Source organism: Falco peregrinus, chromosome 1, assembly GCF_023634155.1.
Source record: "Falco peregrinus isolate bFalPer1 chromosome 1, bFalPer1.pri, whole genome shotgun sequence".
NCBI classification, from domain to species: Eukaryota; Metazoa; Chordata; class Aves; order Falconiformes; family Falconidae; genus Falco; species Falco peregrinus.
In genome coordinates, this window is record NC_073721.1 from 18,835,851 (window position 1) to 18,850,503 (window position 14,653).

The 14,653-nt window shown below is 43.8% G+C and overlaps 1 protein-coding gene across 1 annotated transcript; it reads left to right on the top strand.

Annotated features, from left to right (window-relative positions):
• The first annotated feature begins 47 nt into the window (after positions 1-47).
• On the top strand, positions 48-14,455 carry LOC101912213 (nucleolar RNA helicase 2-like). The gene is made up of 16 exons (XM_055817523.1): positions 48-71; positions 225-767; positions 951-1,244; positions 2,649-2,724; positions 3,690-3,868; positions 5,039-5,156; positions 5,815-6,000; positions 7,406-7,551; positions 7,818-7,967; positions 9,240-9,401; positions 9,952-10,071; positions 10,560-10,633; positions 11,747-11,906; positions 12,729-12,863; positions 13,640-13,684; positions 14,201-14,455. The coding sequence occupies exons 1-16, from the start codon at positions 48-50 to the stop codon at positions 14,393-14,395; spliced, it is 2,607 nt and encodes an 868-aa protein (XP_055673498.1). The 3' UTR covers positions 14,396-14,455.
• Positions 14,456-14,653: the final 198 nt, after the last annotated feature.

Genomic DNA, 14,653 nt, shown 5'->3' on the forward strand with positions numbered 1-14,653 from the left:
CTCGTATTACCATTTCAACTCTAAGACCTAAATCTTTATTTGGGAATATGGCTGTCACGTTCAGAAGAACTGTACCGTGTCTCACTGTATAATATATAGATCTTAACTGCTGGTCGAACCTGTACATTTTCCAAAAAAATAAAATATATTCTCTTAGCAGGTTTTAGAAGCACCCGTGCTGGGCGAAGGCGAGTAGTGCTTGGGGTGTGTATTTTGTGGCACAGGCAGCATTTGCACGCGTTAGAAGCAGTATTTTCTGCCGTTGCCAGCGGCGAGCGCCGCCTTGCCGGTGCAGCGGCCCGGGGGGCGCACGGGCGGGGGCGGGGCGGGGCGCGGCAGCCGCCGGAAGGGACCGGCCGGGCGGAAGGGGCGGCCCCGGGCCGGCGCACAGCGGCCGCATGGGTGGCGCGTGGGGCCGCGCGGCGCGGCTTGGGCTCCCCGCGGCCCGGGCGGCGGCGGCCCCGCTCAGCGGGCGGCGGCAGCGGGGCTGGCTATGCGGCGGCGGGGCGGCCCCGCTGCTGCTGCTGGCGGCGGCGCTGCCCCGCGGCCCGGCCCGCCCGCCGCCCGTAGCGCCTCACTTCCTGCGCGCCGGGGCGGAGCCAGGGGGCTGGGGCCGCCGCTGCGAGACGGGCGGGAGCGCCGCCGCACGCCTTCCCGGGGAGCAGCCGGCCGCCATGCCCGCCGCCGGCCTCGCCGCCGGCCCCGCCGAGCCGCAAGCGCCGGCGGGCGACGAGTCCCTGCGCCGGGGCCGCCGGAGGAAGGTCAAGGTGGGAGCGGGCGGCCGCGCGCCACGTGCCGCCGCGGGGGCGGCCATTTTGTACGGCCCGGCCCCGCCGCGGGCCCGGGGGCAGCCCGGGCGTTGAGGCCTTAGAACCGAATAACGGCGGGTTGTTGGAACGGGCGGGCGAGGGCGGCAGGTCCGCCGTGTAACGCCGGCTTCTCTGCGGCAGGAGGAGAGCCAGGAGAAGAAGCTGAAGCGGCGGGAGAGAGTGAAGCGGCGCGGTAAGGCCGAGGGCGCGCAGGCCCAGCCTGAGGAGAGCGGCCTGGGCGACGGTGACCTTGGGCCGCCCCTGGCCAAGAAAACAAAAAAAACCAAGGAGAAGAGTAACGGTCTGACTGGAGAGAGCAGCGGCGCCGAGCACACGGTGCAGCCTTCCTCCGCTGTGAGCAACGGCGTGGTGTCCCCGGTAGCCCACAGCGTGTCCGGCAGTGCGGCCGCTGGAGAGCAGGACAGCGACGCAGAGGTACTAATGCGGTGCCAGCGTGAGCCCTTAGCTTGCCTGAAGGCTCCGTGGTAATGAGCGGGCGTAATATGCGGTGGGTGCTGCGTGGAGACTTGGTGTGTGAGGGCAGTGGCAGCGTTAGGCTGTTGTACCTCATAGGTTTGCGGCACCTGGTCCTGGGTGTCAGCGAGCGCCCGGCATCGCGCCTGCTGGGGCCATGCTGGGGCGGGTGACTACCCGTCTCTCTTTGTGCCTTTCTCCTTGTAAGAAACGTCGGGCTGTTTGGAGTAGCTTATCCTGCAGTGAAGGAGGGTGGCTAGCACGGAGCAGCTTCCGTGTGCTGGCTCATCTTCATGTAGCCACTTGGTGTGCGTCCTGCAGCGCCAGGGTTTCTCCCTGCCGCACAGGCAGTCACCAGCCCAGAAACGCGCACCGCTTTGTGCTGTGGTGGTGCTCTCTCTGCTGGCTGGCCCTTCAAAGAAGTATTTAGCAAGGTGTCCTATAAGGGAAGGTCACAGTTATCTTAATTAGTTCCCACTTCTGGAGTTCTCCCTCTTCAGATTTCACCCTTGGCCTCACATGTAGATACGAGAGGGCCTTGCAGCTTGCCTTCCCCTGTATAGGGCTTTCTGTGGGCAGTTTTCTCTCGTGTGTTTAAGATGGGAATGTGAATCAAGAGTGCATTTGGTACTTTGGGTGTAATGATGTCATCTCTTGGACCTTTGAAGTAGAAGCTAAATTGTGAGTTTTAAGTAAGTATCTAGTGGTGTGCAAAGTTAAGAAGTTGTTTCTGTGGTGTACTGAGTAGGTGTGATGTGGAGGGAAATTCCTGCTTCATGCAGTGAATTGTGACATTTTGCTGTGAAGAAGTTTTCTAATGATTTCAGCGGACTCCAGTTCAGATTTTAACAAGTAGTTTCCCTTTCCTGAACTTGCCAAGCATATGTGCATGATGCACTAAGATCACGTGGAAGGGGCAACTCCCTTTTGTTCGCCGGGGTCTTAAAAGGTGGCACAGGTATATCTGAACTAGGGATGAGATAGCAGTAATTGGGGTTTTGAACAAATTGTTGCAGGTAACAAGCACAGGAATACCTTTGGCGGGAGGTCTTAAGACTGATGTAAAGCCAGGATTTGCTTGTAGGAATTCTGTCACACTGAGTGGTATAGCCTGTGTCAATGTGTCTTGTCTTCTAATACAGGGTGGCCAGATTAAAGTTTCCCACTTCACTCTGTGATGACATTTTTGTTTGTGAAGTGCCTGCTCTGCAAGGGTTTTCTTTAAACAGAAGGGAGGTAGCTGGTAAAATTGCAGTGGTAAAGCAAATGCACAGCTTTTCTTGTGTGCTTATGTAGGCTATGTTGTTTGCTCTTCTCTTAGAACTATTAAGTTATTTTTTTTCTTTTTTTCTTTTATCCTGTTAGGAGCTGACAGAAGAAGCAAAAGAAGGTGCCTTCTCTAATTTTCCTCTCTCCCAAAACACCATCAACCTTCTCAAAGGTTAGTTAATGTGGTGAAAGAAATTTCTGTAAGCATTTGTCCAGAATTGCACTGTTTACCTGTTTAAGCAGAGACAGAAGCCTGCACTTGTCATACACTTATTGTGTGGTAACAATATGCATGTGAGTAGTCACTGTAGATTCAAAGAATCTGCTGTTGTTAGTTAGGAACAAAGTTTCTGTTTTGTTCAGCTTCAAGTGCCTTAAGGTGAGTTTGTTCATTCATGCTGTGGTCATTTCTAGATACACGTTCTAGAGACAGGTTTCTCTTCTTGTCAGCATCATTCTACTTACTATGTATCTTCAATTCTCATATCTGCTGTCTACAATATCACTTCTTAAGTGTAAAGGTGTTTTGTATATGAAGACTGTTTGGCTTCTGTGAACAGATTATTCTCATACTTTGGGCATTTTCATATCTTGTTTTGATTAATTTTGTTGAGGGAGTAATCACTGTAGAGTTCTTGTCCTCTGTGGTGGTAAGTTGTGTTATTCTTGTTCCTCAGAAAGAATTCTCTTTGTTCCTTCATGTTTTCTTTACTCAAAAGTTTCTCTTAGATGGATTGTTTAATTCCCACTGTGCAAAATCTCTCTGGAGTTTTAGAATATTTCAAAACAAACACCCTTACCTCCTCCCACCCTTTGGAACCAAGCTACCACAAAATCTTGGGCTGTATCAGAAAAAAACATGTTGTGTTTTTATTTGTTATTTCCTCTCCTGTTGACTTACACCAGACATCACAAAGGTGACCGTATTTCATTGTGGATACTCAGCTGTGTGTTTGGGGGTGGAATATCCTTTGATCTAGAGTAGGAGTGAAAATAAAGATACGTGGTTTTCTTCCAAGTTGCATCTCCTGTTGTGTGCAGGATTTGATGTGATGTGCCCTACATATTTGGGCTAGTTATATCTGAGGGCTTCTAGCTGTTTACCTTTTAATGAAACCTCTTTGGGTTATCTTACAGCTCGAGGTATAAAATACCTGTTCCCTGTGCAAGTGAAGACTTTTCAGCCCATATACGATGGTAAAGATGTAATTGCTCAAGCTCGAACAGGAACCGGGAAAACCTTTGCTTTTGCTCTTCCACTGACGGAAAAACTTCAGAGTGTCTCACAAGATGAGAGAAGAAGTCGTGCACCAAAAGTAATTTATCACTTAAGGCTTAATACCAAAACCTTAGAATGTGGCAGTTTTCAAAAGTGATTTTGTAATTGCTTTGGCGACTCTTTGTTTGGGACTTCTTTCTCCTTTATTGGTGTTTGTAATACTGAACACTTTCCTTGGATCAGGAGCTACAGTGTGACAGATCTTGCAGCATCACAGTGATAACATGTTTCATGTTTAGGGTTCCTTGTGACTGCTTCAGGGAGAATGGTCAGGGCACTGCAGTAGTACCTACCGGACTTCCAGACTGCTGTCTGCAGGAAGTTAGCTTGCGGCTTTGGGGCTCAGTCCCCTGCCTCTTCTGAGGAAGCGGTTGAGTCAGCTGGACTTGTGTCTCTGTTCACTGAGGCTGTTTCTCACTATGAATTCCATGGTGATAACTGAAGGCTCTTGGTTGGTTGGGGTTTTTTTCCCCTGTTATGTCTGGAGACTTGTCTTAATGGATGCAAGTGGTGTTTATATTCCAAATCATGGAATCTCATTAAGTAGGAATCAATAATGAGATATCTGTGATCAGATGATGTATTCCCATACAAATGAAGTATATATGTTTAACATTAGACTGAAAAGCTGCTGTAGTCTGCAGATTTGTTGCCTACTCCATCCTTCTGTTTTACTAACTTTAATGGCAATGTAAGTTTTAAAATCTTACTGTCAGAAAGATTTCTAGAGAATAATTTAGCTCTTTATTTTAATCGTTTCATTCTTAAACGAAATGGAGGGGAGAAGGATAGATACTGGAAGGCGGCAGATAGGTGGAGTGCATCATGCTGTGTATCTTTTAAGACCTTACTGGTCCAGATTGCTTAGTGCCTGCTCTTATCCTTTAATGCTGAATTCATTCATTGTCCTTGGTTATGTTAATGAAGTGTCTGTTTTATCTGGTATTAAGAAAAAAACCCAAACTTGTTTTCTACATCTCAGTTATTTTGTCATGCTTTGCCTTGTTTCCTCATGATGGCTATGAGGCTGTGTGCGGGCTCCAGGTGGCAGGAAATATTGCTTGGATGGTGGGGAGCTGTGGGCATCTCTGCAGCAAGTGTAGAGTCAGAATGGGAGTACAAGGTGTTTGACATGAAGTAAACCCTTTTGTCCTAGCACCCTCTCCCAAGCAACAGCTGCGTTTTTGTCTCCTTTCGCTCCCTCCAGGTGCTGGTTCTTGTTCCAACGAGGGAACTGGCCACTCAAGTAGCCAAAGACTTCAAGAATCTCACCAGGAAACTGTCAGTGGCTTGTTTTTATGGAGGAACACCATATAAAGCACAACGTAAGTAAATGCTAAGGAGTTACTACAGGATTGAAGTTGACTTTCTCCAAATGCATTCCATGAATAAAACTGGCTTTTTTGCTCCTTGGAGTTTCACTTCAGTCAGAAACCATGCCATTGCTTTCAAAGGAAGCATAAGCCTGGGTTGAATTATTTTAGTTCCAATGAAACTTTATTTAAAAGAATGGTTATAGGTCTGCAAAGTGACTAGTCCTTTTAGTTTCTCCTTTATTGCATGTTTGTCTGGTTTTTGTGGGACTAGATGACCATCCAAAGAAGGGAGAGAACTCTGTATGTGCATGTGGCTCTTTCTGTCTCCAGAGATAGCTGTGAAAAAGAAATCAGCTGAAAAACTAAAGTGTTCTTCCTTACAAAGCTCTGGAGGTTTCTAATGCAGATGATTGCTGCTTGGAAATTGATGTATCTTATTGTAAGTTTGCTTGTGGTTTAGCTGGTATTCCTGACAAGAGTAACTTGGACCACCATTAAGTTTACTTGTTTGTTACCTGGACTGGATCTAGTGCTTTATTCAGAGATTAAAGTTGAGAGCAGTCGCTTTTTGGCTCTAAAATGAGAAGTGTTGCTGTGTACTGGTGACTTTTTACCTTGTTGTTTCTTAGCATTCTGACACTGTCCTTGTTTTTTTGTCATCTTCCAGTTGATCTTCTTAGAAGTGGCATTGATGTTCTAGTGGGGACTCCTGGACGGATCAAAGACCACATTCAGAATAGCAAGCTGGAACTTTCCAGTGTGAAGCATGTTGTTTTGGATGAAGTTGATCACATGTTGGACATGGGCTTTGCTGAACAAGTGGAAGAAATCTTAGGATTTGCTTATAAAAAAGGTAAATTATGACAGCAGGAGAGGAATAGGGGATAATGCAGAAAGTGCAGTTATGCTATTTTGAAAACTGCCAGTGCACTTCTAACTCGAATCCTTTTTGCAATGCTAGTATCAGACCTCAGAGAAAAGGGTAAGGTAGAATTAAAAAAGATTCAAAGCAAGGTAACAGATGGCTCAAGGGCTGGAATGACATCCCTGAAAGGAGGGTGTGTGTGAGGAAATGGCAAAAAGTAACAAACCCAGCCCAGCTCCCTAAGCCCTAATGCTCTTCGTCCTGAGAGAGGTGGCTGAGCATAGGGTTACGGTTATGGTGTGCATGTACGCTCGGCATCACACAAAGTTCACAGTTGGGGGATATTTGCTCTTTTCTGATGTAGTGGGCATTCAGCGAAGCCATCAGATAGCCAGTACGGCAGTGAAGAAAAGTTATTTTAATAGTGTGAAGTTCCTTCCTTCCCACGTTATACTAATACCAAAAGTTTTGAAAAGTGGCTTGAATTACTGGAAGTGGAAATATCAAGGATTACTAAAAGCAAGGGTATCACTTCTGGCTCTGGAAGCCACAAAAACTTGGCTACTGACACTGCTTCTTAACATCTTTGTTAACTACACTTGACTACTGTTGGGGAGAGTATATGAACTTCATGGATCTTAGGTTTGACCCAGTACAGCCACTGTTATTTTTACTTAACTGTTAGGTTCTCCCCATTTCTGCAGAGTTGGTCTGTGTCCTGACAGCCAAAAAGCACAGATAACCTTCTGAAAAAGGAGATCTGGATAGTTTTTGGAAGAGTTGTTGTAGTTACTCAATTTTGAAAGTTTTCTTCATAACCGGAAGATAAATTTTGGGGTATAATAGTGTCCTCTTGCAGTGTGTGTTTCTTTCTGTCTGAACCTGTGGAGTTATGAAGGTAGGTTAAACTTTTTCAAGATGCTGTTGAGCTGTTTTTACCTGGGGTGATCTATCTTGTTATATAATTCGTGCCCCTAGTCTGCAGAGTGTCCATTTTAGCTTGCCTTTTTCCTTTACACATAGCCATACTGTTCACAGCTAGTTAGTATTGGAATACCAGGCAAGGAAGGACTGAGATGAGATCTTTCAAGTATGTGGGAGGACTTCAGGCACACTCTAAACCATTTTTAGCAGATGATGTCGAAGTGTGTCTTGCATTTCTTCTCAGGCAGGATGAAGGACTTAGTTTGGTCCAGTTAAAATTACTGTAATTTTGCCTTTTGTGTCTAAAGGATATTAAAAATGTTTTCATTGCTTCTAAGTTTTCTTTTTGTAGCCCACTTACTGCACATATAAGCCTCTCAAGTTGAGAGCAACTCTGTTGCTTTTTTTTATCAGTACTCAAGTTTCAGATTCTGTTGTGATGACTGGAATCGGTGGCCTTTCCTTCCAGGTTCTGAGAACAACCCCCAGACACTGCTGTTTTCTGCAACTTGTCCACGATGGGTATATGATGTAGCGAAAAAATACATGAAAGATGAATATGAACAGATTGACCTGATTGGAAAGAGGACTCAAAGGACTGCCACGACTGTGGAAGTGAGTGATTCTGCTGCAGAGCAGTGCAGGTCCTGAGAGTATGTGACCTGGATGAAATGGGTTCTGCACTGACATTGCCCATGGGGCTGTGCAATGACTTTTCGCATGATTAACACACAGATTATTATTTTATTTTTGTTAAGCAGAGCTTTCATATGGAAGCAGTATGCAAGCTTAGAAAAAAATATTCTTTCTGTGTTCATTTTGTCTGTGCTTGTGTGGTTTAGATTTAACATAGATGCTTATCATGATTGTTTCCCAAACAGCACCTGGCTATACAGTGTCGCTCATCTCAGAGAGCAGGAGTTCTTGGGGATATCATTCAAGTCTACAGTGGCAGCCGTGGGCGGACCATTGTCTTTTGTGAGACCAAAAAGGAAGCAAATGAACTGGCTATGAATGCTTCGCTCAAACAGGTACTGCAGTCTGAATGGAGAGCAGCAGTAACAGATATGCAGGGGTTGAATGCCCTGAAATAAATGTGAGGTTGCAACTGCGTGGATGAAGTTGTTTCTGTAGGTGGTTTTAAGACTTATGAAAGCTGCTTCTAAAAGTAGAGCTTTGCAGTTTAAGATACCCTCTTGGCTGTGATGAATTTATTCCTTTGGCTTTAAAATCACGCAGGACAGGATCAATGGAAAAAATGCAGCACATGCTGAATAGGAGACAGTAATAGTGGTAATAAACAGGAGCTAGTATAGTGCACATCTTCCGTCTCACATTAGTGTGCTTTTTGGATTCCCATCTTGTAATGGCATTTATTTGAAAAGTCAGTATTCAGGAAAATCCAACTAATATAGTAGAATGGAATCTCTTGTTGCCCTTGGAAGGTCATTTAATAGTTTGATCAGAGCTCAGGTGATCTATTGAGCAGGTTTTCTATGCTTGCTTGAATTATTTTTGAGTGTGGGGAAAGTTGCTGGATTTTTTTTTCAGAGAAAATTCAGTTTGATAGCAAATACTAATTTATGGAGAAAGAGCAGTGGTGGAAATACATGGCTTGCCCCAGTATTTGATAAACGTCATATACCATGCCCATTAAGATCTTGCAACAACAACTTTTGTCTGTTGGCTCTGCTGCTTTCCCAGAAAATCTGACGGGTTTGTTCTTGTGTCAGTATGTGACATATTTTTCTGTTATGTTAGTAAGTTCTGCTTTAGAGAGCAGTTACTCATTTGAATTCTGAGCTTGTGACTCTCCCTCTCTCCTTGTCAAACACTTGATCTTGTCCCATTAAAAGCAGAGGTTGTTCAGATCACCTGTAGGGTTTGCGAAGGTCCTGAAAACCTCACTTCAGCTTCTGTGGGTTTTGGGATGGCTTCCCAGGGAAGGGAGCAAAGTCTTTTGCTAGCTCTTGATGAGCACTGCTTAAGAAAAGTTGCTTCCATTTGTTCCAGTGGAAGTGAGAGCTGAAGTGGGCCCTTTTGGTGTGGCAGGCTGCAACTTCTACAGTTTGCTGTTGGTGTGCTACAAATAATATTATGGTAAAACTACTGCTTATGAGTATTACTGTCCCAGAGAAGAATCAAACCACAAAGTAGGATGCTTTATATTCCTTTGGTATTGGCCGTGTAATTATTTTCTCTTGCTCTGCACAATATTTCGGCTTTTGTAATTAAATGTCTGTAGATGCTGCAGTGTAGGCTGCCCCATTAAATAACATGTTAATGGCTTGTTTCACTGACAGGATGCCCAGTCATTGCACGGTGACATTCCACAGACACAGAGAGAAATTACATTAAAAGGCTTTAGAAATGGTGTGTTTGAAGTTTTGATTGCAACAAATGTAGCTGCCCGTGGCCTGGATATTCCCGAGGTTGACCTTGTTGTGCAGTGTTCACCACCAAAAGTAAGTCCTTAGGGGAGACTAAAATTGTAATTTATTTCGTTGTGACATAACAGTGGGTTATTGCTGTGTTTCACCAGAATTATGTTCTGATTCACAAATTAAGTGGATTTTCTTTTGTAAACACCAGCCTAGAATTTCCTAGTTAAGTTTTTTTATTTTGAGTTTTGGTTAAAGTAAAAGTGACAGTTTTTGGTTACTCTGCAAAGTCGTAAGATAGCTTTTGACATTGTTTCAGCATTTCTGAATCGCTTCTGAACATTGTTGAGTTTCATAATGATTCTATAAAACATTTCTGCTGTCTTTTTTCTTTTGCAACGCCAGTGGAGCTTTTTATTTGAAAAAAACTTAATAGTGTTTTTTAAACCTGAGGCAGCATACCTTGGGCAGGGTAACATAAGCAGATCTGAGTGGTTTGGGTATAGAGACATAATGAATCACGCCTTAGGCTTTTGAATTAGAATTTAGCTTGCATTTTCTCTCTCTTATAATCTATAAATGTCAGCAGTTTAAGTGACATAAGGTTTTCTCATGTTAATCTGAATTTTTGAAGGATGTTGACTCCTACATCCATCGTTCTGGACGTACAGGTCGAGCTGGCCGGACCGGGATCTGCATTTGTTTATTTCAGAGAAGAGAAGAAGATCTTCTGAAACAAGTTGAGCACAAAGCGGTGAGTTGTACCTCAGACATCTGTTTAATGAAATTTTTTCAGCTCCTAAAAAGACTCTGCCACTCTTAGACTTTGTAATGATGGGCTGCTTATGAGTCCAGTATGGGACTCATGTCCCATAGAGTAGTAGGCCTAAAGTGTTCATATTTGGTAAGCGTTTATACATGCTTTTGTAGTAGCCTGTTCAAATCTCTTACTAGTTCTCCCATGTTGGCAGTACTCTGTTGATGTCAGCAGGCAGACTGTGACAGGAATGCATGAAGGAGACTATGCCTTGCATTATAATCTGCATGTAAATTGTGTAAAGTAGCTCCAGATTAACAAAGGTGGAAACTTAAAAGCCTCATTCTAGCTTTAGAAATAGATTAAGTGAAGACTGTAGTGATGTTCTAAATAGTAACTAGAAGTCTCAATAATGTGACTCGGTTAGGATTGAGCTGTAGAGTGCCGAAAATGCCTTTAACTGTAATTGGTTTTCTTGATTTCAGGGGATTACATTTAAGCGTGTAGGCGTTCCCTCTGCTACAGATGTAATCAAAGCTTCAAGTAATGATGCCAAAAAGTAAGTTTATTTGCCTGTTCTAAAAAGATGTTACCAATAACAATGCTGTTACTGCAGAGCTTCAAGGGTGCAGACCTGTATGTGAGTGTGTCTTTGCCTATGTTGTAAAAGTCAGCTGCTTTGCATGTTAACTCTGACTTGTTTTCATAATGATATCGATAAACCTCTGTGTGCTTGAACATAGACCTTTTGATAGAACCTGATGTTCTCTAAGTTCTTGCTAAAATTAACCTTTGTTTATATAACCAGAAATCAGTAGCAGAACAAGGAATTACTGTCGTGAGAGAAAACTGATTTTGTCTGCTCAGATGATACAGTATTAGTGTGTAAGGAGCAATACTTAGTATAATGAGGAGTTACTCTGGCATAATGAGGGTGTTGTAGCTGTGTCCTGTGTTTCTTTGTATTGTTTTATTATCAAGGGTTGTGGATTTTATTCTGTGCAGCTCTGTTTACATTTGCTGCCCCATTGGTGGAAACTGCATTGACAGAGATTATTATAATTGGTAGGGATTTGACCAGTGTAAAGGAGACCATGGGCATGGTGTTGAGTTCACTGCATACTAAAAAATGGTGAAGGGTGCTGGTGTACCAAAAACCAGCATCAGAGAAATAGCTGTTCTCAATTTCCCAGCTTGTTTTCACTGCCTCTCCCAGAAATAATCAATTTAATCAGCTTGCACTGAGAGCAAGAAGTGCCTTGCCCCAGCCCAGCAGTGGCATTGTAGTGGTTTGCTTCTCTTCATTGTGAAGTAAAAGCAAGGGCTTCTTGGCTTTGCTGGCAACACTTTCTTGTGGGTTCTTGGGTATGGCGTTAAGAGTTGCTAGTATTTTAGAGCCTTCCCTTGACAATGCTGTCAAACATGCCATGTTGTAAATCCTCAACTTTGAACGCATCTTTCAGGAGGCTCATCTTGATGACCAGAGAAGGTGGGTATTCAACATCCTGAAGGTGTCAAGTTAAATGAGTGGTAGTGAAGCATAAGTATGATAGCCAAGGCTTTTAGAGATGATATGTTAATCTTGAAAGCTGTCTGAAGGTTATGTCTTAAACATGACTGCACTTCACACTGGCCTTTGCTGATTTCTTAAACTTTTGTTGTCACCATGTAGGTTGCTGGAGGCCATTCCTCCTTCTGCAGTAGACTACTTCAGAAAATCTGCTCAAGAGCTCATAGATGAAAAAGGGGCAGTTGATGCCCTGGCAGCAGCTCTAGCCCATATTTCTGGGGCATCTTACGTACAGCAGCGCTCCTTACTCAACTCAACTGCGGTAAATAACGTCATGCCTGTGTTAACAGTAATGGATAAATGAATTGCTTGCGTCCAGTCAGAGTGTGGCATCATCATCTCGGGTTCTTTCAGTAGGGTTTCTGAATAGCTGTTGTCCCCAGCTCCTGGTTTGTTGGTTGTTCCTTAACTGAAATCAGCTCTTGCTGGTGCTCTGCAGCAAACCAGAGAAATTTGAAATCTGTTAGTAAACTTTCTTGTAACGAGAACTACAAGAATTTCTCCAGACACCTAAGTGACAGAAAACTTGGATGCTCTTAAGAGAGTTTAACTAATGACATTTTACAAGCTAATAGGTTGGTTCATGCTATTGTAGTTTTTCCCTTCCCAGGAAGCTTTTACATTTCTGTAGTATTTCAAGTAAGTCTAGCATGTGATTACCTGATTTCAAAGAGATCTTGACAGGTGAAGAGTACAGCTCTTCCTTTTTCTGATGCATTTAGGGAGAAATTGGCCCAGTTTGTGGCATGGTAACACAATTTTGGAAATAGTGTGTGACTGGACTGTGTATGAGTTTGGGTTTTATGTAACCCATTTTCTACTGGTAACTTTCTGTATATATTGAATAGGTGTGTCTTTGCTTCTGGGTCTTCTATTTGCCTTAATATCAATGGGCAATCCTAGGTTACATGGATGCTTTTGGCTTCTTAGGAGGCTTTTGGTTGCTTCACTTTCAGGAAGCTGACTTCTTAGGATTAAATGCTACATTACAATAACAAGTTATTACATAGTTCATCAGTGAGCAAGCTACAGGCTGTCCAACCAAGTTTAGTCTTGTAAATGCTTTTTTTTCTGTTTCCCAAAGGGCTTTGTGACCATGGTGTTAAAGTGCTCAATAGAAATGCATACCATGAGCTATGCCTGGAGAGGACTAAAAGAACAGCTTGGTGAGGAGGTAGATGGCAAAGTATCTGCGATGCGTTTCCTCAAGGGGAAGATGGTAAGCTGGCCCAACCTTGGGGAAGGGGTGGGGGTGTGTGTGCAGATGCACACATACACGCAGCCAGTTTTTGCAGTGTTTGAGGGAGGAGTTTTGAAATACCCTTACAGAAATACTGATACCTTACTCTCATTTCTCTGAAAATGGTAACCTATCATGAGGGCCCCTGAAACTGCTGTTTATGTATACACTATTGAAAAAACCAAACACACACACATATTAAAGCTAGCTGAGTGTTTCAAAAGACACTGATCTGAATGGATATGTTGCTCCTAAATGATAATGCAAGAATTCTCTCCTAAAAAAGAAAAAAAAATCATTATATATATATATATATAGTGGGAGTGGTTGTTGTGACATGCTAACACTGTATACCACTGCACTGGAAAGACAGCTGTAGAGTAGGGTAGTGACTGACTACTGACTGCCTGACCCAAGCAATACAGCATTCACCTGACTGTCAGCCTGGCTCCTGATGTGTCTGACATCTGTCTTCTGTGCAGGTATATTCTTGGAGAGCTTGTGGTGCCAGATGATGCCTGTCTTACTTTTAAACAGACAGGCTGATTGCAGGCAATGCTACTGTCAGCATGGAGCATTTGAGTCTGCGTTTTATTTTCTTTTTTTTTTCAGCTTACAAAGACCGTGCTTCTGCTATTTCTGGTTTCTACACTTAAGTGTGTATGAGCGGTTGCAGGTGCTGCCTGACTGGAGTTGCATATCTCTGTTCTTGGATGTATTTTTGGAAAGTAAATGCCTCTTTTTCTCTGTTATAGGGTGTGTGCTTTGATATCCCTGTTGGCGAACTGAGTAACATACAGGTATGTTTTTGTAGCCAGAACTGGCTTTGGAACCTGGCAATCTGAAATTTGGTGATTGCCATGTATAGGACTGAATATAGGGTGGTGTGGGAGGATAAGGCTTCTGTTTTAGTAAGAGCATTGCATAGACAACAGAGTCATTAGAAAGAACAGAGCACAATTGTTAGAAGTTATGCTGTCATGCCTCTTTCTCATTTCAGTTCTCATTATATTACCTGATTTTATTAAACAAAATCCAATGTTCTTTGGCTACTCTGGGTTTTGATCTCTCCAGATTAATTGAGAGTTACCCAGTTTTCTGTTGACTTCACTTCCTCTTGTCCCTTTGTGATAGTTTATCCTATGTCTGAGGACTGTGAGTTATCTCCTCGCTGTGAGGGATCTCTTGACCTGTTTTGGTGTTGGGTGGGGTTTGTCTGGGAATGCCTTTGCATTCAATGTTGCTTTTAAATGACATAGGGTACCTTGGACACACCTGCAAGCACATAAATTCTCCTTACATTGGTCTTGTTTCAGGAACAGTGGAGGGACACCAGGCGCTGGCAACTGTCTGTGGCGAAGGAATTGCCTGAGCTGGAAGAGTGTCCCCAGGAGGCGGGACGAGGGTTCTCCAGGTTTAGAAATGGGAAGCAAAGTGACAGCAGCTTCAGGAGAAACAACTGGTTTAAGAGTGGAAACCGGGGACATGATTTTAACAGATCAGTTGATTAACCTCTGGTACAGATACAGGACTGAGCTGACTTATGAAAAAGTAAAAGCCTGTTAGACGTTCTTCTTTGTCTTTATTCCTTGATAGAGCAGCCTACCTTTGAGGATGGCTAACAGTCATGTTTGCTGAAATGACTGAGTTTTTGGAAGATTTTTCTTTCTGCCTGGCAAACCAGCTGGTGCCATTTTCCTGCCCTATGTGTTTCTGCAGGGAGGAGTGTTTTACTGGAAACTCGGTGCTGTGGGCGAACAGCACGCCTT

Coding starts and splice junctions, on each gene's coding strand:
- LOC101912213 (XM_055817523.1), top strand. CDS start 48: ATGGCTGTCACGTTCAGAAGAACT. Junction 2,725..3,689: donor CACCATCAACCTTCTCAAAG/GTTAGTTAATGT, acceptor GTTATCTTACAG/CTCGAGGTATAAAATACCTG. Junction 9,402..9,951: donor TGCAGTGTTCACCACCAAAA/GTAAGTCCTTAG, acceptor GAATTTTTGAAG/GATGTTGACTCCTACATCCA.